We start from the raw sequence: 27,597 nt of genomic DNA, 5'->3' as shown, positions 1-27,597 counted from the left end.
GAGGTGATGAGTCCTGTAACCTGAGTTTGTGATATATCTCAGAGCAGCATGGTAGAGGTGATGAGTCCTGTAACCTGAGTTTGTGATATATCTCAGAGCAGCATGGTAGAGGTGATGAGTCCTGTAACCTGAGTTTATGATATATCTCAGAGCAGCATGGTAGAGGTGATGAGTCCTGTAACCTGAGTTTGTAATATATCTCAGAGCAGCATGGTAGAGGTGATGAGTCCTGTAACCTGAGTTTATGATATATCTCAGAGCAGCATGGTAGAGGTGATGAGTCCTGTAACCTGAGTTTGTGATATATCTCAGAGCAGCATGGTAGAGGTGATGAGTCCTGTAACCTGAGTTTATGATATATCTCAGAGCAGCATGGTAGAGGTGATGTGTCCTGTAACCTGAGTTTGTAATATATCTCAGAGCAGCATGGTAGAGGTGATGAGTCCTGTAACCTGAGTTTATGATATATCTCAGAGCAGCATGGTAGAGGTGATGTGTCCTGTAACCTGAGTTTGTAATATATCTCAGAGCAGCATGGTAGAGGTGATGAGTCCTGTAACCTGAGTTTATGATATATCTCAGAGCAGCATGGTAGAGGTGATGTGTCCTGTAACCTGAGTTTGTAATATATCTCAGAGCAGCATGGTAGAGGTGATGAGTCCTGTAACCTGAGTTTATGATATATCTCAGAGCAGCATGGTAGAGGTGATGAGTCCTGTAACCTGAGTTTGTGATATATCTCAGAGCAGCATGGTAGAGGTGATGAGTCCTGTAACCTGAGTTTGTGATATATCTCAGAGCAGCATGGTAGAGGTGATGAGTCCTGTAACCTGAGTTTATGATATATCTCAGAGCAGCATGGTAGAGGTGATGTGTCCTGTAACCTGAGTTTGTAATATATCTCAGAGCAGCATGGTAGAGGTGATGAGTCCTGTAACCTGAGTTTATGATATATCTCAGAGCAGCATGGTAGAGGTGATGAGTCCTGTAACCTGAGTTTGTGATATATCTCAGAGCAGCATGGTAGAGGTGATGAGTCCTGTAACCTGAGTTTATGATATATCTCAGAGCAGCATGGTAGAGGTGATGTGTCCTGTAACCTGAGTTTGTAATATATCTCAGAGCAGCATGGTAGAGGTGATGAGTCCTGTAACCTGAGTTTATGATATATCTCAGAGCAGCATGGTAGAGGTGATGTGTCCTGTAACCTGAGTTTATGATATATCTCAGAGCAGCATGGTAGAGGTGATGAGTCCTGTAACCTGAGTCTGTGATATATCTCAGAGCAGCATGGTAGAGGTGATGAGTCCTGTAACCTGAGTTTGTGATATATCTCAGAGCAGCATGGTAGAGGTGATGAGTCCTGTAACCTGAGTTTATGATATATCTCAGAGCAGCATGGTAGAGGTGATGAGTCCTGTAACCTGAGTTTGTGATATATCTCAGAGCAGCATGGTAGAGGTGATGAGTCCTGTAACCTGAGTTTGTAATATATCTCAGAGCAGCATGGTAGAGGTGATGAGTCCTGTAACCTGAGTTTATGATATATCTCAGAGCAGCATGGTAGAAGTGATGAGTCCTGTAACCTGAGTTTGTAATATATCTCAGAGCAGCATGGTAGAGGTGATGAGTCCTGTAACCTGAGTTTGTGATATATCTCAGAGCAGCATGGTAGAGGTGATGAGTCCTGTAACCTGAGTTTGTGATATATCTCAGAGCAGCATGGTAGAGGTGATGAGTCCTGTAACCTGAGTTTGTAATATATCTCAGAGCAGCATGGTAGAGGTGATGAGTCCTGTAACCTGAGTTTATGATATATCTCAGAGCAGCATGGTAGAGGTGATGAGTCCTGTAACCTGAGTTTATGATATATCTCAGAGCAGCATGGTAGAGGTGATGAGTCCTGTAACCTGAGTTTGTAATATATCTCAGAGCAGCATGGTAGAGGTGATGAGTCCTGTAACCTGAGTTTGTGATATATCTCAGAGCAGCATGGTAGAGGTGATGTGTCCTGTAACCTGAGTTTGTGATATATCTCAGAGCAGCATGGTAGAGGTGATGAGTCCTGTAACCTGAGTTTGTGATATATCTCAGAGCAGCATGGTAGAGGTGATGAGTCCTGTAACCTGAGTTTGTGATATATCTCAGAGCAGCATGGTAGAGGTGATGAGTCCTGTAACCTGAGTCTGTGATATATCTCAGAGCAGCATGGTAGAGGTGATGAGTCCTGTAACCTGAGTTTATGATATATCTCAGAGCAGCATGGTAGAGGTGATGAGTCCTGTAACCTGAGTTTATGATATATCTCAGAGCAGCATGGTAGAGGTGATGAGTCCTGTAACCTGAGTCTGTGATATATCTCAGAGCAGCATGGTAGAGGTGATGAGTCCTGTAACCTGAGTTTATGATATATCTCAGAGCAGCATGGTAGAGGTGATGAGTCCTGTAACCTGAGTTTGTGATATATCTCAGAGCAGCATGGTAGAGGTGATGAGTCCTGTAACCTGAGTTTGTGATATATCTCAGAGCAGCATGGTAGAGGTGATGAGTCCTGTAACCTGAGTTTATGATATATCTCAGAGCAGCATGGTAGAGGTGATGAGTCCTGTAACCTGAGTTTATGATATATCTCAGAGCAGCATGGTAGAGGTGATGAGTCCTGTAACCTGAGTCTGTGATATATCTCAGAGCAGCATGGTAGAGGTGATGAGTCCTGTAACCTGAGTTTGTGATATATCTCAGAGCAGCATGGTAGAGGTGATGAGTCCTGTAACCTGAGTTTATGATATATCTCAGAGCAGCATGGTAGAGGTGATGAGTCCTGTAACCTGAGTTTGTGATATATCTCAGAGCAGCATGGTAGAGGTGATGAGTCCTGTAACCTGAGTTTATGATATATCTCAGAGCAGCATGGTAGAGGTGATGAGTCCTGTAACCTGAGTTTGTGATATATCTCAGAGCAGCATGGTAGAGGTGATGAGTCCTGTAACCTGAGTTTGTAATATATCTCAGAGCAGCATGGTAGAGGTGATGAGTCCTGTAACCTGAGTTTATGATATATCTCAGAGCAGCATGGTAGAGGTGATGAGTCCTGTAACCTGAGTGTGTGATATATCTCAGAGCAGCATGGTAGAAGTGATGAGTCCTGTAACCTGAGTTTATGATATATCTCAGAGCAGCATGGTAGAGGTGATGAGTCCTGTAACCTGAGTTTATGATATATCTCAGAGCAGCATGGTAGAGGTGATGAGTCCTGTAACCTGAGTTTGTGATATATCTCAGAGCAGCATGGTAGAGGTGATGAGTCCTGTAACCTGAGTTTGTAATATATCTCAGAGCAGCATGGTAGAGGTGATGAGTCCTGTAACCTGAGTTTATGATATATCTCAGAGCAGCATGGTAGAGGTGATGAGTCCTGTAACCTGAGTTTGTGATATATCTCAGAGCAGCATGGTAGAGGTGATGAGTCCTGTAACCTGAGTTTATGATATATCTCAGAGCAGCATGGTAGAGGTGATGAGTCCTGTAACCTGAGTTTATGATATATCTCAGAGCAGCATGGTAGAGGTGATGAGTCCTGTAACCTGAGTTAGTGATATATCTCAGAGCAGCATGGTAGAAGTGATGAGTCCTGTAACCTGAGTTTGTGATATATCTCAGAGCAGCATGGTAGAGGTGATGAGTCCTGTAACCTGAGTTTATGATATATCTCAGAGCAGCATGGTAGAGGTGATGAGTCCTGTAACCTGAGTTTGTGATATATCTCAGAGCAGCATGGTAGAGGTGATGAGTCCTGTAACCTGAGTTTGTGATATATCTCAGAGCAGCATGGTAGAGGTGATGAGTCCTGTAACCTGAGTTTGTGATATATCTCAGAGCAGCATGGTAGAGGTGATGAGTCCTGTAACCTGAGTTTATGATATATCTCAGAGCAGCATGGTAGAGGTGATGAGTCCTGTAACCTGAGTCTGTGATATATCTCAGAGCAGCATGGTAGAGGTGATGAGTCCTGTAACCTGAGTTTATGATATATCTCAGAGCAGCATGGTAGAGGGGGTCCAGTTTAGACAAGGAAGTAGGGCTAGAAAGACTGTAAACAACATCACCATAGTCTAGCTGAGACATAAAAAGGCTTTCCACCAGGCGTTTACGGGCAGACAAGGAGAAACAGGCTTTAAGCCTATACAAGAAACTGAGCGTAAATTTAAGCTTCTTAGACAAAGTGAAAACATGCAATTTAAAGTTAAGGTGATTATCAAACCAGAAGCCTAGGTATTTATAAGACTCAATGAACTCAATGGGTGGATGGATATACCCCCCACCCCCATCTCTCTGCCTTTGGATGTGAATTGTATAATAGAGTTGCCTGATAGGACCGAGGCAATTCAGGATAGGAGAGAATAAGATGAGTGAGGGACTGTATGAGCAACAATCCAAAAGGGTTAATTGTGTTTATTGTAACTTAGAACTTAGATTTTCTTATATATCAGACACAGATTTGTCATTCCTACCTGACATGTTTCGACGGTAACACGTCACACAGCATCTAGTGACGCCTCTGATGAAGACGGAAGTGTTACTGTCGAAACATGTCAGGTAGGAATGACAAATCTGTGTCTGATATATAAGAAAATCGAAGTTCTATGTATGAGCAACACTTGATGCAAATTCACAGACACTACCTGCCCGTCCACCTGGGCCCTATAGGCGGGCGGGCGGTGTCTGCGTCACATTTTGTGACACGAAAGTGACATCGGGCCGCATGCCCGATGCTACGCCACCCCCCCTTCCACACACACACACACACACACACACACACACACACACACACACACACACACACACACAGACTTGGCATAGCACCACCTACTGGCAAACACACACAAAAACGGTTTTATCTCGAGAACGGTTTGTCCGATCGACTTCAAACTGGGGGGTGTGCTTAGGGGGAGCTGATGGAGTAACTGGGGGGTGTGCTTAGGGGGACCTGATGGAGTGCAGTTAAACTGGGGGGTGTGCTTAGGGGGACCTGATGGAGTGCAGTGCCGAATTTCGTGCACTTCGGCATAGTGCCACCTACTGGCAAACACAAAAAGTGGTTTATCTCGAGAACCATTCGTTCGATCGACTTACAAACTGGGGGAATGCGCTGCTGGGAACTGCCCAAAACATACACAGATCTTACCCAACACAATACCGGGCCAGAGTCCCAGCAAGCTAGGCTTGATAATCTAGTATGTAATAAAAAGGCTATCAATAGAGTCCCGCACGGATGATGTCTTTTTGTAGGCTTACCTAGAGGTCCCTGCACTTCCTGGTTCCTTCGTCTCAAAGTCAATGGGCTTTTTGTATGGGGATTTTGGTTAAATGCCTAAAATAAGGTCTGGGTTGTTTTTTTCCGCGTGATGCTAGCAGCAGCGTGAAGAGACATTGTACATAGAATCCCACCTAAGGGAACCGTGAAACACCAGCCGTGCGAGTCACCCGTCACCCCTAGCCTTGTCAAGGTAGGCCAGAAACACGTCCCAGATAGCCAAAAATCTCTTAAGTGAGTTAGTCCTCAGGAACCTGAGTCTCTCCATCCGTACAACTGAGGTCATGTCCATCAACCACAGCTGAAAAGAGGGTGGGGAGAGGGACTTCCATTCCTTCAGAATGAGTTTCTTGGCAACAACCGTCCCCTGTATCAGAGACTGCTGCACAGCTGTGGGGAACGGCCGAGGATGGCGAGTTCCGCCTCCGGCTGAAGAGTTATTTTGTAGGCCTTAGAGTACCAGTCAAATATTTTGGCCCAGAATCCGGACAGTGAAGGGCAAAACCAAAAAGTATGGGACTGTGTGCCCTCTGACACCCGACACCTATCACATAGTGGTGAGGCAGGATAAATCTTGCTTTTTCTGAAATTTTAGATTTTTTTTAATCGCATTTACGTTTCAAAATTCCTAAAAGTGGGACTCATTTCCATGTTTCATAAACTTTTTGTTAACCACAGACCTTATTTCAAGCATTTAACCAAAATCCCCATACAAAATCCCCATACAGACTTTTACATGAGGGAACCAGACGTGCTAACATCCAGCTCTTCCGTACTCATTCCTATGGTTCTCTATTTAGATGGTATGGCTATCTGTCTCTTCCTCAGGCCAACCGCTGGATCCGCTCCAAGGAGACCAAGCATGGTCTGAAGGTCATCAAGCTGACAGACCTAGACTTCCTCCGGACCCTGGAGAACGCCATCTGCATGGGCCTGCCCGTGCTCCTGGAGGAGGTAGGCACACACTCTTGTTTTCTCCCCAATCACACTTTTCCAATTCCACCTGCTGTCCTGGTCATTGCTCCACCCCCTCTACTGATCTGTGGAGAGCTGTAGGCTATATACGTATAGCACATGCTTCCTCCACCTGATAGAGCTGTAGGCTATATACGTATAGCACATGCTTCCTCCACCTGATAGAGCTGTAGGCTATATACGTATAGCACATGCTTCCTCCACCTGATAGAGCTGTAGGCTATACGTATAGCACATGCTTCCTCCACCTGATAGAGCTGTAGGCTATATACGTATAGCACATGCTTCCTCCACCTGATAAAGCTGTAGGCTATATACGTATAGCACATGCTTCCTCCACCTGATAGAGCTGTAGGCTATATACGTATAGCACATGCTTCCTCCACCTGATAGAGCTGTAGGCTATATACGTATAGCATATGCTTCCTCCACCTGATAGAGCTGTAGGCTATAGCACATGCTTCCTCCACCTGATAGAGCTGTAGGCTATATATAGCACATGCTTCCTCCACCTGATAAAGCTGTAGGCTATATATAGCACATGCTTCCTCCACCTGATAGAGCTGTAGGCTATATATAGCACATGCTTCCTCCACCTGATAGAGCTGTAGGCTATATACGTATAGCACATGCTTCCTCCACCTGATAGAGCTGTAGGCTATATATAGCACATGCTTCCTCCACCTGATAGAGCTGTAGGCTATATATAGCACATGCTTCCTCCACCTGATAGAGCTGTAGGCTATATATAGCACATGCTTCCTCCACCTGATAGAGCTGTAGGCTATATATAGCACATGCTTCCTCCACCTGATAGAGCTGTAGGCTATATATACCACATGCTTCCTCCACCTGATAGAGCTGTAGGCTATATATAGCACATGCTTCCTCCACCTGATAGAGCTGTAGGCTATATATAGCACATGCTTCCTCCACCTGATAGAGCTGTAGGCTATATATAGCACATGCTTCCTCCACCTGATAGTGAGAAGTATCACCGGCAGGACGTAGTGCGTGGGAGGATCATGCTAACCCCCCAGTCCCCCACCGGCTTCCCACCCGCAGACGCGGGACGCAGAAATGTTCTATGGACTCTCCTAACTCTAAATATAGATGAACCGCTTGATTTGACAAAGTCAAGCAAGCATTTTATGAAATGTCCATCTAAAAAAGAATGGCGGAAGTGAGTGTGATTTTGGCTCTCTATCTCTTTAATCTTTAGGCCACCCTGTCAGCAAGCACCCACCTCTGTCCTCCATTGCAGTGGTCCCCAACCAACGGGCCGCGGACCGGTATCGGGCCGCGAGCCCGGTACAAAAAAAAAAAAAAGATATATATATATTGTAATTGTGATTCCTTTGTCTGTGTGTGCGTGTGTGTGTGTGTGTGTGTGTGTGTGTGTGTGTGTGTGTGTGTGTGCGTGCACACGCGCGTGCGTGCGTGTGTGTGCGTGCGTGTAGTTGAAGGAGACCCTGGATCCAGCTCTGGAGCCCATCTTGCTGAAACAGACCTTTGTGGCGGGGGGGCGCACGCTGATCCGCCTGGGAGACTCAGACATCGACTATAATAAGAACTTTAGGTTCTACATGACCACCAAGATGGCCAATCCACACTACCTGCCTGAGGTCAGGACGACACCAGGGCTTTCCAAACTTAAGAACGCCACTGCCCACTTTGAAATGTGAAAATCTCCCGTGGCCCACCCAACCCTTTAATCACAACTCTGATCAACACACGAGACTAAGATGATGTATTTCCCTATGTGTTTTTATATAATATATAAAAATATATAATATTTTATATTATATATTTTTTATTTCAAAAATGGAGAAAACAAAATTTGGAGAAGATACAACCCCAGTTAGTCTGACTTGATGACTTGTAGTTTGATGTTCTAACTCTTCTGTTGCCTTTCAGGTGTGTATCAAAGTGACTATCATCAACTTCACTGTGACCAAGTCAGGCTTGGAAGACCAACTTCTCAGGTAGATTCAAGATTCAAGATTTTTATTGTCACTCCATGGTACAAGTATCACGTGTGAAATTATTGTGCTGTGGACTCCGTTTACAACATAGTACAAATATAACAGGGCATATGAGTGCAAAAACAACAAAAGACACAACAAGCAATAAGGCAGTATAGTGATAGGACAAGTCCGAGACATATTCACTGCACATAGGTGCACATGTCATGTGCATACATTAGACGTGCTTAAACATTTTAAATTCGACGTATTTGACATACAGGTGCAAATAGCATATTCCTTATTAAACATACAATTAAACATTAGACATACGTAATGGTAGCAGCTACAGTACGGTACAGTACGGCTACTTCACTATTTGTGTATGTTAAGGAGTCTCATGGCCTGCGGGAAGAAACTGTTCCTCAAGCGATTTGTGCGTGCTTTTGGAACCCTGTATCTCCTCCCTGAGGGTAACAGGGAGAACAGGCTGTTGAGGGCATGGTTTGTGTCTTTGATGATCTTCAGGGACCTCCTGAGGCACCGCTGTTTATACAGTTCATGCAGTTCTGGCAACTCACATCCTGTTACGTGCTGGGCCGCGCGCCTCACTCTCCGTAGCGCCCTGCTGTCCATGGTGGTACAGTTCCCGTATATGGTGAAGCAGCCAGTCAGCAGGCTTTCAATGGTGCCTCTGTAGAAGTCCCTAAGGATTTCTTTCCTTAGCCCAAATTTCTTCAGGCGCCTGAGTCCGTGTATTCGCTGTTGGGCCTTTTTGACAACAGTGGCGGTGTGAACGGCCCAGGTCAGGTCCTGGTGGATGTTGACTCCCAGGTACTTGAAGCTGTCCACCCTTTCCACCACTGTGCCGTTGATGGTGATTGGGGGGTGTGCGCCCCCCCCCCCCCCCTCCTGTAGTCCACAATGATCTCCTTGGTCTTGGAGACGTTCAGAGAGAGGTGGTTGTCCTGGCACCATTGTTCCAGGGCCCTCACCTCCTCTCTGTAGGCCATCTCGTCAGGTACAGTACACACACACACACACACACACACACACACACACACACACACAAATACAGACATTGCATCCTACTCTTAAGCCCAGTTCAGACCAATGATTCGCAATGAGACTGGATGCAACTTGCAACTGCTTGTAACGTGCCTGGTCTGCAACGTGCCTGGTCTGCAACGTGCCTGGTCTGCAACGCTCAAAACCCTGCCTGTTCACACCACAATGCAACTAGATGAGACGGTGTGTCTGTCCACTCTGTGTCCTTCCGTTCACTGCTGGCTTTTCAGGCTTTTTTTTTACAGTCTATGGTTACAACACTGGCAAATAATGGGAATTTTTTCGGGTTCTCCGTCCGATGTTCGTTAACGTGATATCTCAGGAACGCCTTGGGTCAAACATCCACACGCATCAGGTTTGTGTCTGTCTGACATGCCAGCCAAACATCCACACGCATCAGGTTTGTGTCTGTCTGACATGCCAGCCAAAGCAACAGACAAATAAACCAACTCAATTATCTTACCATTCCTCAGTAGAGTTGCAGCCTCCTTTTTCTTTTTTGACAGTTCTGATATCATCCTGTGCTTGTTGCTTTAGCTGCTCTGTCTGGCCTCTCTCTGGTGCTCTCTCTGGCCTCTCTCTGGCCTCTCTCTGGTCTCTCTCTGGCCTCTCTCTAGCCTCTCTCTGGTCTCTCTCTGGCCTCTCTCTGGCCTCTCTCTAGCCTCTCTCTGGTCTCTCTCTGGTCTCTCTCTGGCCTCTCTCTGGCCTCTCTCTGGCCTCTCTCTGGCCTCTCTCTGGCCTCTCTCTAGCCTCTCTCTGGCCTCTCTCTGGTCTCTCTCTGGCCTCTCTCTGGCCTCTCTCTGGCCTCTCTCTGGCCTCTCTCTGCTCTGTCTCTGTCTGTAGGTCAGTTTGTTGTTGTTTTTATTGATCACATGATCACTACAACATGCAGTGAGGTTCAAATCTAATACATTCATCTCTGACAACCAACTAACAGCAAATAGTGCTTCCCTGCCAATTCTGAAACAACAGAGCTATGTTTATAAAGGGTACATTATGTTTATAGAGGGTACATTATGTTTATAGAGGGTACAGTATGTTTATAGAGGGTACATTAACTTACAACAGAGCTATGTTTATAGAGGGTACATTATGTTTATAGAGGGTACATTAACTTACAACAGAGCTATGTTTATAGAGGGTACATTATGTTTATAGAGGGTACATTAACTTACAACAGAGCTATGTTTATAGAGGGTACATTATGTTTATAGAGAGTACATTAACTTACAACAGAGCTATGTTTATAAAGGGTACATTATGTTTATAAAGGGTACATTATGTTTATAGAGGGTACATTAACTTACAACAGAGCTATGTTTATAGAGGGTACATTAACTTACAACAGAGCTATGTTTATAGAGGGTACATTATGTTTATAAAGGGTACATTATGTTTATAGAGGGTACATTAACTTACAACAGAGCTATGTTTATAGAGGGTACATTATGTTTATAGAGGGTACATTAACTTACAACAGAGCTATGTTTATAGAGGGTACATTAACTTACAACAGAGCTATGTTTATAGAGGGTACATTATGTTTATAAAGGGTACATTATGTTTATAGAGGGTACATTAACTTACAACAGAGCTATGTTTATAGAGGGTACATTATGTTTATAGAGGGTACATTAACTTACAACAGAGCTATGTTTATAAAGGGTACATTATGTTTATAGAGTGACATTAACTTACAACAGAGCTATGTTTATAGAGGGTACATTATGTTTATAGAGGGTACATTAACTTACAACAGAGCTATTTTTATAGAGGGTACATTATGTTTATAGAGGGTACATTAACTTACAACAGAGCTATGTTTATAGAGAGTACATTATGTTTATAGAGGGTACATTAACTTACAACAGAGCTATGTTTATAGAGGGTACATTATGTTTATAGAGGGTACATTAACTTACAACAGAGCTATGTTTATAGAGGGTACATTATGTTTATAGAGGGTACATTCACTTACAACAGAGCTATGTTTATAGAGAGTACAAATATGTTTATAGAGGGTACATTAACTTACAACAGAGCTATGTTTATAGAGGGTACATTATGTTTATAGAGGGTACATTAACTTACAACAGAGCTATGTTTATAGAGGGTACATTAACTTACAACAGAGCTATGTTTATAGAGGGTACATTATGTTTATAGAGGGTACATTAACTTACACCAGAGCTATGTTTATAGAGGGTACATTAACTTAAAACATAGCTATGTTTATAGAGGGTACATTAACTTACAACAGAGCTATGTTTATAGAGGGTACATTATGTTTATAGAGGGTACATTAACTTACAACAGAGCTATGTTTATAGAGGGTACATTATGTTTATAGAGGGTACATTAACTTACAACAGAGCTATGTTTATAGAGGGTACATTATGTTTATAGAGAGTACATTAACTTACAACAGAGCTATGTTTATAAAGGGTACATTATGTTTATAAAGGGTACATTATGTTTATAGAGGGTACATTAACTTACAACAGAGCTATGTTTATAGAGGGTACATTAACTTACAACAGAGCTATGTTTATAGAGGGTACATTATGTTTATAAAGGGTACATTATGTTTATAGAGGGTACATTAACTTACAACAGAGCTATGTTTATAGAGGGTACATTATGTTTATAGAGGGTACATTAACTTACAACAGAGCTATTTTTATAGAGGGTACATTATGTTTATAGAGGGTACATTAACTTACAACAGAGCTATGTTTATAGAGGGTACATTATGTTTATAGAGGGTACATTAACTTACAACAGAGCTATGTTTATAAAGGGTACATTATGTTTATAGAGGGTACATTAACTTACAACAGAGCTATGTTTATAAAGGGTACATTATGTTTATAGAGAGAACATTAACTTACAACAGAGCTATGTTTATAGAGGGTACATTATGTGTATAGAGGGTACATTAACTTACAACAGAGCTATGTTTATAAAGGGTACATTATGTTTATAGAGGGTACATTAACTTACAACAGAGCTATGTTTATAGAGGGTACATTATGTGTATAGAGGGTACATTAACTTACAACAGAGCTATGTTTATAGAGGGTACATTATGTTTATAGAGGGTACATTAACTTACAACAGAGCTATGTTTATAAAGGGTACATTATGTTTATAGAGGGTACATTAACTTACAACAGAGCTATGTTTATAGAGGGTACATTATGTTTATAGAGGGTACATTAACTTACAACAGAGCTATGTTTATAGAGGGTACATTATGTGTATAGAGGGTACATTAACTTACAACAGAGCTATGTTTATAGAGGGTACATTATGTTTATAGAGGGTACATTAACTTACAACAGAGCTATGTTTATAGAGAGTACATTATGTTTATAGAGGGTACATTAACTTACAACAGAGCTATGTTTATAGAGGGTACATTATGTTTATAGAGGGTACATTAACTTACAACAGAGCTATGTTTATAGAGAGTACATTATGTTTATAGAGGGTACATTAACTTACAACAGAGCTATGTTTATAGAGAGTACATTATGTTTATAGAGGGTACATTAACTTACAACAGAGCTATGTTTATAGAGGGTACATTATGTTTATAGAGGGTACATTAACTTACAACAGAGCTATGTTTATAGAGGGTACATTATGTTTATAGAGGGTACATTCACTTACAACAGAGCTATGTTTATAGAGAGTACAAATATGTTTATAGAGGGTACATTAACTTACAACAGAGCTATGTTTATAGAGGGTACATTATGTTTATAGAGGGTACATTAACTTACAACAGAGCTATGTTTATAGAGGGTACATTAACTTACAACAGAGCTATGTTTATAGAGGGTACATTAACTTACAACAGAGCTATGTTTATAGAGGGTACATTATGTTTATAGAGGGTACATTAACTTACAACAGAGCTATGTTTATAGAGGGTACATTATGTTTATAGAGGGTACATTAACTTACAACAGAGCTATGTTTATAGAGGGTACATTATGTTTATAGAGGGTACATTAACTTACAACAGAGCTATGTTTATAGAGGGTACATTAACTTACAACAGAGCTATGTTTATAGAGGGTACATTAACTTACAACAGAGCTATGTTTATAGAGGGTACATTATGTTTATAGAGGGTACATTAACGTACAACAGAGCTATGTTTATAGAGGGTACATTAACTTACAACAGAGCTATGTTTATAGAGGGTATTATGTTTATAGAGGGTACATTAACTTACAACAGAGCTATGTTTATAGAGGGTACATTATGTTTATAGAGGGTACATTAACTTACGTGAGGGGGCAGAAAATGTAACTGAGGGTGCAAAGCCCTATCACATGCCCTCATTTCAACCTCCATATCTCTTTATGTATCTCAGTAATGACTGATGACTTTCTTTGACCCTATTCTCTGACCTTTTTACCACATGATCATTTATAACTGCTTTTCCTTTCTCCCTCTCCGCTGCCTATCCCCCATGTCCCGTCATCACCTCCCGCTCTCCCCAGTGATGTGGTGCGTTTGGAGAGTCCACACCTTGAGGAACAGAGGAACGAGCTGATTGTGTGCATCAACGCCGATCGCACCCAGCTGAAAGCCATCGAAGAGCGCATCCTCAAGCTTCTCTTCACCTCCGAGGGCAATATCCTGGACAACGAGGAGCTGGTTCAAACCCTCCAGGAGTCCAAGGTTGGTCTGAAGTCACATAGAGCAGGAAGGGCTTCTCAACCTTTTGTAATTTCTTCTTTTTCCCCAATATTTTATTTTAAATAAAACATACGAACAAGACAAACAAACAAGGCTCAGACACAGGAAAACAAAACAAAAAAACCTGCACATTATCAACATTGATTAAGTCGAGCTACCAGTCGCGTAAGGTGCTTATAATCCCATATGTAAGAGGTATTGTGCCCACGATCCCACACAGGTGGTACATGAGAAATCAGCCAGGCGAATCACCGGTCGCCCCCAACCTCAACGAGGTAGGTTAGAAACGGCTCCCAAATGGCCCAATTTCATTCAGATATCTTGATGTGAGAAAAATAGTCATTACATTACATTACATGTCATGAGAAAAAATAGTCATGCCCATATACCTTTGTCAAAAACTTGCCGACTTTGGAGCCATTTTATGCAGTGAGCGAGTCCAACATGGCTGGTACCTACGTATTTGTCTGAATAGTTTACGCCAATACCAGAAGCTCTTGAAAACTTGAAAATACTCTGTGGCCCTCTGTGGTTCCCAACCATTTTTGTGTTATGTACCCCTTGAGCTGTTTTACCATGCCGATAGTACCCCCTCACTCATGTGTGTCCATAATTCTCCTAAAGTTGTTATATTAAACTTATATTAAACTTTTAGTAGGCCTCTCTAACACATCTCATTAAATGAAAATAATTTGAATGACTCCTCTTTAATACAATTTTGACAGTTTTCAATTGGTTCAGTTTTCAATCAGTTTTTATCATTTTGGAAATACATAGTAATCCCAATCTTTCCAAGTACCCCCTGCAAGCTGCTCAAGTACCCCTAGGGGTACACGTACCCCTGGTTGGGAATCACTGACTAGAGGGCGCTTGCGACCCATGACCCAGCGTTTGAGAAACACCGACATAGGATGGTTAGGATTTTGGGCTTGTTTTATGCTGATAGGATGATAAATGAGGTATCCTCTATCATCACAGGTGTGTTCAAACCTGTTTACCTCTCTCCTGTCTGTTATTCCTCTCCCTCTGTTCTTCTGTCCTTTCTCTCTGTCTTGATTGTTCCTCAGGTCACCTCTCTCTGTCTTGATCGTTCCTCAGGACACCTCTCTCTGTCTTGATCATTTCTCAGGTCACCTCTCTCTGTCTTGATCGTTCCTCAGGACACCTCTCTCTGTCTTGATCGTTCCTCAGGTCACCTCTCTCTGTCTTGATCATTTCTCAGGTCACCTCTCTCTGTCTTGATTGTTCCTCAGGTCACCTCTCTGTCTTGATCGTTCCTCAGGACACCTCTCTGTCTTGATTGTTCCTCAGGTCACCTCTCTGTCTTGATTGTTCCTCAGGTCACCTCTCTGTCTTGATTGTTCCTCAGGTCACCTCTCTGTCTTGATTGTTCCTCAGGTCACCTCTCTGTCTTGATTGTTCCTCAGGTCACCTCTCTGTCTTGATCATTCCTCAGGTCACCTCTCTCTGTTTTGATTATTCCTCAGGTCACCTCTCTGTCTTGATTATTCCTCAGGTCACCTCTCTCTGTCTTGATTGTTCCTCAGGTCACCTCTCTCTGTCTTGATTGTTCCTCAGGTCACCTCTCTGTCTTGATTGTTCCTCAGGTCACCTTTCTCTGTCTTGATTGTTCCTCAGGTCACCTCTCTGTCTTGATTGTTCCTCAGGTCACCTCTCTGTCTTGATTGTTCCTCAGGTCACCTCGGAGGCCATAAAGCATCGTCTGGAGGAGGCGGAGGCCACTGAGCTGATGATCAACTCGGCGAGGGAGCGCTACCGGCCCGTGGCCACCAGGGGCTCTGTTCTGTACTTTGTTATCGCCAGTCTCTCTGAGATCGATCCCATGTATCAGTTCTCCCTAAAGTACTTCAAACAGGTGAGAGAAATCAGCCCATACACAACCCCTATTCTGACTGACAGCAAGATGGCCACGCCTATGTTGGCAGCTAGTCGTCTGTGCTGGATCCTCGTTTGGTTTGTCCTGTTTGTTTGTTCATCGTTATGTGTGAACAGTGTACAATCGGTGGCTGTGTATGACCAACTTACCTTGTTGAACATTCGCGATTCGGTGGTGGGTTCCCTGTCTCAACGATCTGAACAGTGGAGTTCACACCGGGCGTTACGTCTCCAGATCCCCGCGACGATCTGGGCGTCATCCTGCTGCTGTCCCTGGACAAGGCGTGCAAGACGTCGGGGTAGACGAGCTGGAGCTGCGGTGAAGTTCCGAAAGCAAATCCGAGACCGCACCCTGGCCTTGCCCCTCTCCACCTGCACGGCTACGGCCTCCGGCGTTAGGCTATCCTGCCTCAGGCCCATCCTCCCGGCGTCTTCCTCTCTGCTACCGGCATACGTTCCTGTGTTCCACCGAGCCGGACACCGGTCCAGGTGTCTGCGGCCCCTACCCCGAGCGTCAACACTCGGCAGAGCTGGATCCGACTCCATCTGCTTTGGTTTGCTAAACGCCAGATCCATAACCAACAAGTCGTTCTTTCTAAACGATCTCTTCGTATCCAAGAAACTGGACTGGCTGCTGATTTCGGAAACCTGGCAGAAAGCAGATGAATTTGCCGCGCTAAACGAACTTTGCCCACCAAACTGTGTTTACTCATGCGCCCCTCGTTCCTCAGGGAGAGGTGGAGGACTTGCCATGTTCTACCGTGACTGTTTTTCCTCGCGTACGGTGAGCTCTGGTCCTTACTCTTCTTTTGAAGTCCATATGAATAAAATCGGACGTACAAATCCCTTTCATTGTGTGCTAATCTACCGCCCTCCAGGCAGAAATAGCTCTTTCCTTGCCGAATTTGGTGACTTCCTTGCATCCATCATTCGCTTGGACAGAATACTGCTGACCGGGGATTTTAATATCCATGTAAACAAGAGCTCAGATATCTTTGCCGCTGACTTTCTTAATATCACTGAGTCGTTTCGTTTCGTCCAACATGTGTCTGGCCCGACCCACAGCAAGGGAAATACATTGGATCTCGTGTTCACGATTGGGTTAAATATCAATAACGTTTGCACTGAGGACTTGACGGTGTCCGATCACAAATGTATTCTGTTTAACCTGTCCTATGACAATGACTTTGTGCCTGAGAAGCGCACTAAAAGCTCTCGCATTTTAAATAGCCTAGCTGTAGAGAACTTCGCTGCTAATTTTAATGTCTTGATGTCCCCTGATGATGACGTGGATTGTTTGGTACATGTTTTCAACACGCATTGTGCGGCCATTCTAAATGACGTAGCCTCCATTGTAACTCGCTCTGTCCGCCCTGTAAACACCGCCCCCTGGCTGAATAAGGACATTTGTGATCTGAGGCGCAAATGTCGCAAAATAGAGAGGAAATGGAAATCCTCAAACCTTGAAGTTCACCGTCTCTATCTCAAAGATCTGTGTACCGAATTTAATGACTTGGTTAAGAGTGCTAGGGCAGTGTATTTTTCCAACCTTATTTCCTCCAGCAAGCATAATCCTAAAGTATTGTTTAAGGCCATAAATTCCATCGTCAGTCCCCCTACTCCTGCTGTACCTGTGTACTCAAACCGAGATTGTAACAATTTTCTTTTGTTCTTTATAAACAAAGTTGCTGCTGTTAGGGCAAACATCACCCCCTCCCCTTCCTCCCTCCCGCTTTGCCCAGTCATCCACTCCTCCTTGAGCAGTTTCACCCCTGTCTCCCTAAATGATCTCTTAGAAATAGTAAGCTCCATGAAGCCCTCCACTAGCCCCCTAGATATATTACCTACATCCATGCTCAAGGAAGTGTTTAGTTCTGTTGGCCCTAGTTTAGTTACTATTATAAACAAGTCCCTAGTCTCCGGTTCTGTCCCAGCCTACTTCAAGGAAGCGGTTGTCCAGCCCCTTCTTAAGAAGCCAAACTTGGACCCCTCCCAAAATATCAACTATAGGCCCATTTCGAAGCTGCCCTTCATCTCAAAGGTGTTAGAGAAAGTGGTGGCTAACCAGCTCACCACCTACCTGTCAAACCACAACATTGCAGACAAATTCCAATCAGGCTTCCGCAAAAACCATTCCACCGAAACTGCGCTCCTCAGAGTTTCAAATGACATCATGATGGCCTCTGACTCCGGGAAATGCTCTGTCCTGGTTTTATTAGATCTTAGCGCAGCTTTCGACACCGTAGACCACAGAATCCTGCTAGACAGACTTAGGGAGTGGGTGGGAATCTCGGGGAGCGCCCTTAATTGGTTTGCCTCCTACCTTAAGGAGAGGTGTTTCTCCGTGGCTGTTGGCCCTTACAAATCGGACCCCTCACCCCTTTCATGTGGCGTGCCACAGGGATCCGTGCTGGCGCCATTTCTCTTCGCCCTTTACATGCTCCCCCTAGGCCTCCTCATTAGTTTGTTTAAAGGAGTCTCTTATCACTGCTTCGCAGATGATATTCAGCTGTATTGCTCGTTCAAGCCCGACAAAATGGAGGAACTCAGCACCCTGCTGGAGTGTCTGTCTGCCATCACGAACTGGATGGGCAGCAACTTCCTCCAATTAAATGCTGCAAAGACCGAGGTATTGATCGTAGCGGGTGAAACTACTGCATCTAAAATAAAGACGCACTTGGGGTCCCTTAAGGATAATGTGCGCCCTCATATAAGAAACCTGGGGGTAATATTCGATCAGTCCATGCACTTAGATAAACACGTAAAATCCCTGACCCGCACCTGCTTCTTCCATCTTAGAAATATCGCCAAACTCCGGTCCATTATATCCCATGCTGAACTAGAAATGTCCATACATGCTTTTATCTCTTCGAGACTAGACTACTGTAACTCCCTATTCTCCTACCTCAACAAATCATCTGTGGCCCAACTCCAGCTGATCCAGAACGCTGCTGCCAGACTGCTTACTAGGTCAAAAAAGTCTTGTCATATCACCCCCATCTTAGCATCCCTGCACTGGCTCCCGGTTCATCACAGGATTAACTTCAAAATCATTGTGTTCGCTTATAGATCTCTGTTCGGCCAAGCCCCTGTCTACATCACTGACCTCATCCTTCCCTACTCCTCTAGTAGGTCACTGAGGTCCTCTGACCAGGCGCTCCTGGTCGTACCCAGGACCAAATTAAAAACCAAAGGGGACAGAGCTTTCGAGGCGACGGCCCCGAGGCTCTGGAACGCCCTCCCCCCTGACCTGAGAGCCGCTCCCTCAGAGCTTATCTTTAAGCGTCTTCTAAAGACCCACCTGTTTAGACAGGCTTTCAACTAGTCATTCCTAGCCACCCTTTGTTCCTTATGTTCCTTGTTTTATGTTTCCCCCTTTTTTATACTATTCCTGTGCCTGTATTCTTTTGATGCTGTTTTTATTTATGTAAAGCACTCTGTGCACTCGTGCTGTGAAGAGCGCTATAGAAATAAAGTTTTACTTACTTACTTACTTACCCATAGACCTCCTCCCAGCTGTTTAACTCATTCCCTCTCTCTCTCTCTCTCCTCCCAGCTGTTTAACTCATTCCCTCTCTCTCTCTCTCCTCCCAGCTGTTTAACTCATTCCCTCTCTCTCTCTCCTCCCAGCTGTTTAACTCATTCCATCTCTCTCTCCTCCCAGCTGTTTAACTCATTCCCTCTCTCTCTCTCCTCCCAGCTGTTTAACTCATTCCATCTCTCTCTCCTCCCAGCTGTTTAACTCATTCCCTCTCTCTCTCTCCTCCCAGCTGTTTAACTCATTCCCTCTCTCTCTCTCCTCCCAGCTGTTTAACTCATTCCCTCTCTCTCTCTCCTCCCAGCTGTTTAACTCATTCCCTCTCTCTCTCCTCCCAGCTGTTTAACTCATTCCCTCTCTCTCTCCTCCCAGCTGTTTAACTCATTCCCTCTCTCTCTCCTCCCAGCTGTTTAACTCATTCTCTCTCTCCTCCCAGCTGTTTAACTCGTTCCCTCTCTCTCTCCTCCCAGCTGTTTAACTCATTCTCTCCCTCCTGCCAGCTGTTTAACTCGTTCCATCTGTCTCTCCTCCCAGCTATTTAACTCATTCCCTCTCTCTCTCTCCTCCCAGCTGTTTAACTCATTCCCTCTCTCTCTCTCCTCCCAGCTGTTTAACTCATTCCCTCTCTCTCTCCTCCCAGCTGTTTAACTCATTCCCTCTCTCCTCCCAGCTGTTTAACTCATTCTCTCTCTCCTCCCAGCTGTTTAACTCGTTCCCTCTCTCTCTCCTCCCAGCTGTTTAACTCATTCTCTCCCTCCTGCCAGCTGTTTAACTCGTTCCATCTGTCTCTCCTTCCAGCTGTTTAACTCGTTCCATCTCTCTCTCCTCCCAGCTGTTTAACTCATTCCCTCTCTCTCTCTCCTCCCAGCTGTTTAACTCGTTCCATCTCTCTCTCCTCCCAGCTGTTTAACTCATTCCATCTCTCTCTCCTCCCAGCTGTTTAACTCATTCTCTCTCCTCCCAGCTGTTTAACTCATTCTCTCCCTCCTCCCAGCTGTTTAACTTGTTCCATCTCTCTCTCCTCCCAGCTGTTTAACTCGTTCCATCTCTCTCTCCTCCCAGCTGTTTAACTCATTCTCTCTCTCCCTCCTCCCAGCTGTTTAACTCATTCTCTCTCTCCCTCCTCCCAGCTGTTTAACTTGTTCCATCTCTCTCTCCTCCCAGCTGTTTAACTCATTCCATCTCTCTCTCCTCCCAGCTGTTTAACTCATTCTCTCTCTCCCTCCTCCCAGCTGTTTAACTCATTCTCTCTCTCCCTCCTCCCAGCTGTTTAACTTGTTCCATCTCTCTCTCCTCCCAGCTGTTTAACTCATTCCCTCTCTCTCTCTCCTCACAGCTGTTTAACTCATTCCCTCTCTCTCTCTCTCCTCACAGCTGTTTAACTCATTCCCTCTCTCTCTCTCTCCTCACAGCTGTTTAACTCATTCCCTCTCTCTCTCTCTCCTCACAGCTGTTTAACTCATTCCATCTCTCTCTCCTCACAGCTGTTTAACTCCACCATCGAGGCCTCAGAGAAGAGCTTGGTGCTGGAGCAGCGTCTGCAGACCCTGCTGGATCACACTCTGCTCTCCTCCTACAGCAACGTGTCGCGCGGCCTCTTCCACCAGCACACGAGCGTGTACAGCTTCCTGCTGTGTGTCCAGATCATGAAGCAGCAAGGAGACGTGTCCGACGCAGAGTGGCAGCATTTCCTCAGAGGCTCTGCTGCCTTGGATAAGGTGGGGCAGGGAATCCATTGGGACGTCAGCAGGGTTGGGAAGGTTACTTTAAGCCCATAGAGTTACTAATTACATGTTGTTGTTTTTTTATCAGTAATGAAATCCAAGTATCACAATATTAAAGTAACGTTAATTTCTTACTTACGTTACTTTCCATTACCTTTCGATTACTTTTGAACATCTTTCCTGCATTTGACTACTGGAGGTGGCGACATGCTCCTCATGAGGACATTTTTCCAGTAAACTTTCAGACCTTATGTGTTGGTTACAGCAGCTTTCACCCAATCTACCTCGTGTCTCCTGTTTCTCATTCATAATAACAACAAGCGAAAAATAACACAATGTCAGCACCTGCTGTCTGCAGACTGTTATTTCTCCACTCCCAGTTGTGTGAGGCAAAAACAGACTTTAAAATTGAATTTGTAATCCTGCAAAGTGCATCCAGACAAATGTATTATGAACAGCTTAGTTGTAGGCCTATAAGAGAGGAGAAAAAGACATATCGGATTGGTATCGGTATCGGACATGAAGAAGTTGGATCGAGCCATCCCTAGTAAAAAAAAACAGGAAATAGCCCAGGTCCAGTCATTATGCCTTTGCATTTCCTGTATTAACGTAGTTAGCCGCTTGCTAGCTAGTGTTAGCTAAATTGTTAGCCTCGTGGCTTCTAGTCAACTGCGCATGCTCATGATGTGACCACTTGAATGCCAAGCATGTCGTGTACACCAGTGGTTCTCAACTGGTGGGTCGGGACCCAACAGTGGGTCGCGGGGCCGTTTTGAGTGGGTCGTGGATGTGTGCATGAAAAAAAGTGTTCTACTCCTTGAGGATGCCGGCGTCAACGGCCAACATGACTATGGTCTCCTGGAACTAGAACATGACTATGGTCTCATGGAACTAGAAGGCTTAAGGCATCCATTGGTACCAAACATGTCATGCTGGCTGTGAGCATCACAGTTTAAACTTGTTTAAAGCGTTCAGCTCTGGGTAAAGCGTCGGACCGCAGGCCGCCCAGTCTGGCTCTTTCAAGCATTGAGCTCTGCTTGTGCCAACAGGACACGTGACGCTATTGGGTCAGCTTGCCTGGCTCGGACGCAATCAGAGGGTAGGATGCTGGGGAAATAATTGGAAATTATTAAATTGTGAATTGATAAAAATAATAATTGGGAATTGAAAAAAAAATCTGGCTTGCATTTGGGATGTTTTTGTATAGATGGTGATTGCTGTTGTTGTGGAGATGTGAATGTGTTTCTGTGCTACGTGGCTAAGAGTTGGTGTGATCACTGATTGTTGGAGTGTTATTGTGCTGCGAGCGGTGTGGGCTGTTGAGGACGGTGTGTGACGGTACCAGATCAGGAATAGTGATTTGGGTGCAGCAGGTATGATGAGTTCGCACGCAGCTTGTTTTTTTACTTACTCGCCTCACCGCCTTGCTACCTGTGATCTTACCCCTTCTTTCACCTGCCTCTTTGTCTCTCTCTTCTATTGTTCCTCCATCTCCCAGGAGTATTCTGCACGACCAGATGTTCCCTGGCTCACTGACTTCTTCTGGCAGACATGCTGTGAGCTGGAGGACACACTGCCCTGCTTCAAAGGCATCTCCAAGGAGATCACCAGAACCCATATCCACATCACGCTAGGTATCCTTTTTTTTGTTCAAAGTTTTTTTATTTGTTTTCTGTATATTATACAAAATACAGATTTAAATACACTTGACGCTTAACAAAACCCCATCCCACGAGAACCCCTAGCCTATTACACCACATACATCATGTCATACATCACAGTATATCAATACACAAAGACACACAGAAGAAAAAGAAAGAAAAGAAAAAACACACAACAACAACAACAAAAACAGATTAATGAAAATAAATATATGAGAGAGAGGGGGGGGTAAATCTATACATTTGAAATGCTTGAAGCGTCCATTTTCTCTACCTGGTCCAGGACTGGCTGCCAGATGGTATAAAAGTCGAGAGCACAACCCCTTGTAGCGTATCGGATTTTTTCTAGGGTTAGATGATACATAATCACGCTAGGTATCCTAATCCTAGTCTTATCTTCATGGCTGATCTAGGCAGGATCCATTGATACAGGCCATCACTGTCCTGCTATGTATACAAACTAGACTAGAGTAGAGGATTAACAGTGACTGTCATAGCTGGGATCCTTCCTCATACACAGCACTGTCCAGCCTAGGTGCGTAACTGGGGCCTGAGTCAGACACTGTTGCTGCTAGTATGGCATGTGGGACAGCTACGGTTACCTACTGTCATGACCATGTTTAAAACTCAAGTATTAGCCTGCATTCACACTGAATTGTCAACTCGTAAACTCATTTCCATCTTCTAGTCTCAGATTGTCTCTGATTGAGTTATTTCTTCTGACGAGATCCCCTCAGGGGAATTCCAACCAATCAGTAGAGTCAAATTCCAAACGTATATCAGCCTGAAAATGATGTGAGTTACTCCAGTCGTGCGAATGTAAAAAAAAAAAAAAAAATGTCCCATTTGAATAAATGCCCTCCAAGCAGTGTGCCATTTGGATTTCAAAGTCATTGGTACTTGAAATCAATTTAAAACAGCCTTGACCAGGCATCCAGGTAGTGTAGCGGTAGATTCCCTGGCTACCAACAGGAAGGTTGCAGGTTTGCACCCACGTGTTTGTTACCTCCGGCTTGGTCGGCCGGAGGGAAGCCAGATTGGGGGTTCAGTATGTGAAGCTGCTGAGGCAGGGCCGGGGCACGCAGGATGGATTCTGTAGGCCTAGAGGATATGTTATGGAGGTCATCCACTGTCCTGCCTTCTGCCTGCAGCAGTCCTGCAAGCTTCTCTTCTCTTCTACGTTAGGGTTAGGAGGGTTAGGACCCAAGTCACTAAGCTCAGCAGCGCCTTGCAGGTGTCCACATTGTGGCCCTGCCTGCTGCAAAGCATCAGGGGTGGTGGAAGAAGTAGGCATGGCTGCACTGGAAGCTTGCTTTGCTTGGGCTAGACCCACAGTCTGCTCAGGGGCAGGAGCAGTAGAAGCTTGCTTTGCTTGGGCTAGACCGACAGTCTGCTCAGGGGCAGGAGCAGTAGAAGACACGTGCGGATCAACCTGCAAGTTTGTCAGTTACCAGTTCCTGTCAAATGTGTCAAGCCTGTGGTGTCTGTGTTACCAGGTATCAAGTGTGTCAAGCCTGTCAAGTGTCTGCGCATGGACACTAGTCTCCCACCTAACAATGCTAACGTAAACAATGTAGCTAAGGCATTAGCAATCGATTGTCGAGCATCGCCCAAACTCTTCCCAGGGCTTTCTCTAATCAAAACCACTTTCCTAAACTATTTGGATATCCTAATGGCCATGTATTCATTCATATGAAATTTGACATGTAGCTTGTTAGACATGTCTAAAGTAATTCCACAACACTCGCTGAAATGAAAAGTCCCACGAAAAGACTGGAAGATGTGTCAGACTCTGGGACAGTGTCGGACTTACTGTAACGTCGACCATGATCTCTACATACATACATACATACATACATACATACATACATACATACATAGGCCTTATTAGGGCTGTCACTTTTTCCCCAAAATAAAATTCGAACGAACTTTAATTGCCCAATATTCGTTCGAATATATTCGAAGTTTTTTGATTAATTTAAAAAAAAAAAATTTTTTTTTTTTTTTTTTTTCAGTCCAGCAGCCTCTTGCACCAGCTGAACGTAAGTTCTGTCTTAAGTTAGGGTGTAAAGTCCACACTAACTGCTACGTTCAAACTAGTTAGTTTGACACTAAAGTTGTGTCTTTGTTTGGTTGCACCACGGAGACGTAAGGTACATCTTAACTAGTAGACCCTAAAGTCCATACTAACCAAAATAGTGTCGCAGACAATGACGTGTACAGTATCTGTGACCAATCAGTGAAAAGCACGGTGGAAACGGTGTTTATTTACGGTTGTTTAAGTGGAGTGAAAACAGGACATGTTGCCCACCGCAAATTAGTGCTTTCATATTTCATCAACACTAATCAAATGAGAACGTTATTGAGTAACGTTCGTTTAGGTTCATATTACTGTTAACGTTTATCTGTGAGCTCTTCATCAGTATTGTAGGCTATACCACCATCCTGCCTCACTAAATTGTTGCGGTTATTTTAATTTGTATGCAGTGCTGCAGCTTGTGGGAAACAAAAGCGTGAGTCATAAATATCAAAGGGTGTAATTTATCACGGAGAGCGCGTTGCGGACGCAAAACAATGATGCGCCACGGTGCCAAGTTGCAATCCGTGCCAACTGCAAATCTTTCTCAGAAGAGACTAACGCGACAAATCTGGAGACTTTTTCTGACATGGGATTAACATTACCAGCAAGCAGCAGTTGGTTAATTTTGGTTAATAAAAAAAAAAAAAAAAAAAAAAAAAAAATAATAATAATAATAATAATAAAAAAAAAAAAAAAAATTCGAACATTCAAATTACATTTCGAAAACGAACCCCTTCCCCCACATTCGAAGTTGCATTCGAATTTCGAATGAAAAGTGACAGCCCTAGGCCTTATACAAGATGAATGAAGATTTGTGCAGCATCAAACCTGTGTCCTCTCCTCTAGGCCGTTTGGAAGCATCCATTAACCCAGAGAGCTGGGAGGGCTACGTGTCAGAGGGACCTCCTGTATGGGACACCAGAGAGGGACCTCCTGTATGGGACACCAGAGAGGGACCTCCTGTATGGGACACCAGAGAGGGACCTCCTGTATGGGACACCAGAGAGGGACCTCCTGTATGGGACCCCAGAGAGGGGGAGGAGGAGGAGGAGAAGATCAGGGGCCACTGGAATGAGAGGCTGGGGAGTTTCCAGAAACTAGTCCTTATCAAGAGCTTCATGGAAGAGAAGGTCAGATGAGACGAGTGTCATCTCGCAGCCAATATATACAGTATATATACAGTATATATATATATATATATATATATATATATATATATATATATATATATATATATAGCACATGGAAGTTAGCCTTGAAGGCTGAAGGTTGAAACACTGAACAGAGGAATCTCCATACAACTCTTCAAACATGTTTAATTGAAATGTATTTTAGTTTTAAGGATGTTGGTTGTTATGGTTAGGGTTAAGTTTAGGGTCAGGGGTTAAAAATGTTCATCTCAAGATGTGGTTTGGGCTTGTGGCTTAATGGGTAAGGTGCTCAGACCAAGAATGATTTTTGAACATTTACGAAATATCTATGGAAAAATAAATGACAGATGAAATCCCTTGGGTTGTATGTCTGAAGTGGGTGTGACTTTGTCTCTCTATTATATTTTCTATTCCATGTCCTGTTTGGTCTATTATTCCATAATGTCCCTTGCTCCCTCTCTGCTGTGCAGGTGGTGTCTGCAGCTACAGAGTTTGTGATGGTCAGCCTAGGGAAGCAGTTTGTGGAAAACCCCCCAGTGGAGCTGGCCACTCTGTACAACGACATGTCCCCCACCACCCCACTGGTGTTCATCCTCAGCACAGGGTCCGACCCCATGGCTGCCTTTCAGCGCTTTGCTAAAGAGAGAGGCTGCCTGGACAGGTACGTACAGAAAGGGCAGGTGGGATGGAGGAATGGTCTAAGACGGGGGGGGGGGGGGTCTCAAGCCCGTCTATCTCTTCCACAATCTTCCAGTGCTCCAGAGAGTCTGTACTTTGGCCTGTTAAAATTTGGCCAGAGGAAGTTGTCATCTTTCAAAGAAGTTACGGTAGATGTTATTCGACCAATCATGTAAACAAAACCAAGGCAGGTGATTGGAGAAATTAGCATCCGTTTTGACCAACTTTCTCCTCTGTGAAGTACAGACGGGTAGGCGGGAGCATTTGAAAATTGTGGGAGCCAACATCTCTGTTTTAAGAGATGGGGTTTGGTTTAGACGTCTCTGTTTTAAGAGATGGGGTTTGGTTTGGATCTGTTTTAAGAGATGGGGTTTGGTTTAGACGTCTCTGTTACTTTAACTTGTTTGTAATGAGTGAAAGGTTACTATGTTAATTTGCATTGTCCCTATCAAATTAACTATATAAATACAAATAATAATAAAAAAAAAATAGAAGAAGCTTTCCACCCAAGCCCAAGCATGTCTTTTGCTTGCATTTCTATTAACAGCATTTTGCAGTATGTTTACATTCAGTACATTTAATATAAGAAAATTATTTTGATACATAAAGTCGAGGTGAACCCGTTCGTCACGTGCATCTGAGTCCGTTTCAGACTGAAAACAAATTGAGAGGCGGACCATATACGGTGTCGATGATTTGATTTGACAATTCCGTCGACTGGCTTTGGCATCGGCCAATCCTGGCGTGTTCCACCCCCAAATCAGGTGGGATTCAGCGTGTTGTCGTGCTACGAGAGTGGGATCCGCGGAGCACCAGGCAGCCACCGGCTTCG

At 44.1% G+C, this 27,597-nt stretch overlaps 1 protein-coding gene across 1 annotated transcript in view; it reads left to right on the top strand.

The window, feature by feature from the left end:
* dnah6 (dynein, axonemal, heavy chain 6) overlaps positions 1 to 27,597 on the top strand; it is a gene marked incomplete at its 5' end in the record, with an annotated part of 137,910 nt that overhangs the window by 82,490 nt on the left and 27,823 nt on the right. The window contains 9 exons of the mRNA XM_083649338.1: positions 6,143 to 6,268; positions 7,750 to 7,914; positions 8,207 to 8,274; positions 13,839 to 14,019; positions 15,734 to 15,913; positions 20,956 to 21,189; positions 22,694 to 22,829; positions 25,783 to 26,066; positions 26,558 to 26,748. Of these exons, the coding sequence (XP_083505464.1) occupies positions 6,143 to 6,268; positions 7,750 to 7,914; positions 8,207 to 8,274; positions 13,839 to 14,019; positions 15,734 to 15,913; positions 20,956 to 21,189; positions 22,694 to 22,829; positions 25,783 to 26,066; positions 26,558 to 26,748 (1,565 nt within the window). The remainder of the gene's footprint in view (positions 1 to 6,142; positions 6,269 to 7,749; positions 7,915 to 8,206; positions 8,275 to 13,838; positions 14,020 to 15,733; positions 15,914 to 20,955; positions 21,190 to 22,693; positions 22,830 to 25,782; positions 26,067 to 26,557; positions 26,749 to 27,597) is intronic.

Source organism: Poromitra crassiceps (genome assembly GCF_964638095.1).
Source record: "Poromitra crassiceps genome assembly, chromosome: 13".
Taxonomy (NCBI): Eukaryota; Metazoa; Chordata; class Actinopteri; order Beryciformes; family Melamphaidae; genus Poromitra; species Poromitra crassiceps.
The sequence above is the reverse complement of the archived record's forward strand: the minus strand, read 5'-3'. Positions and strand labels throughout refer to the sequence as shown.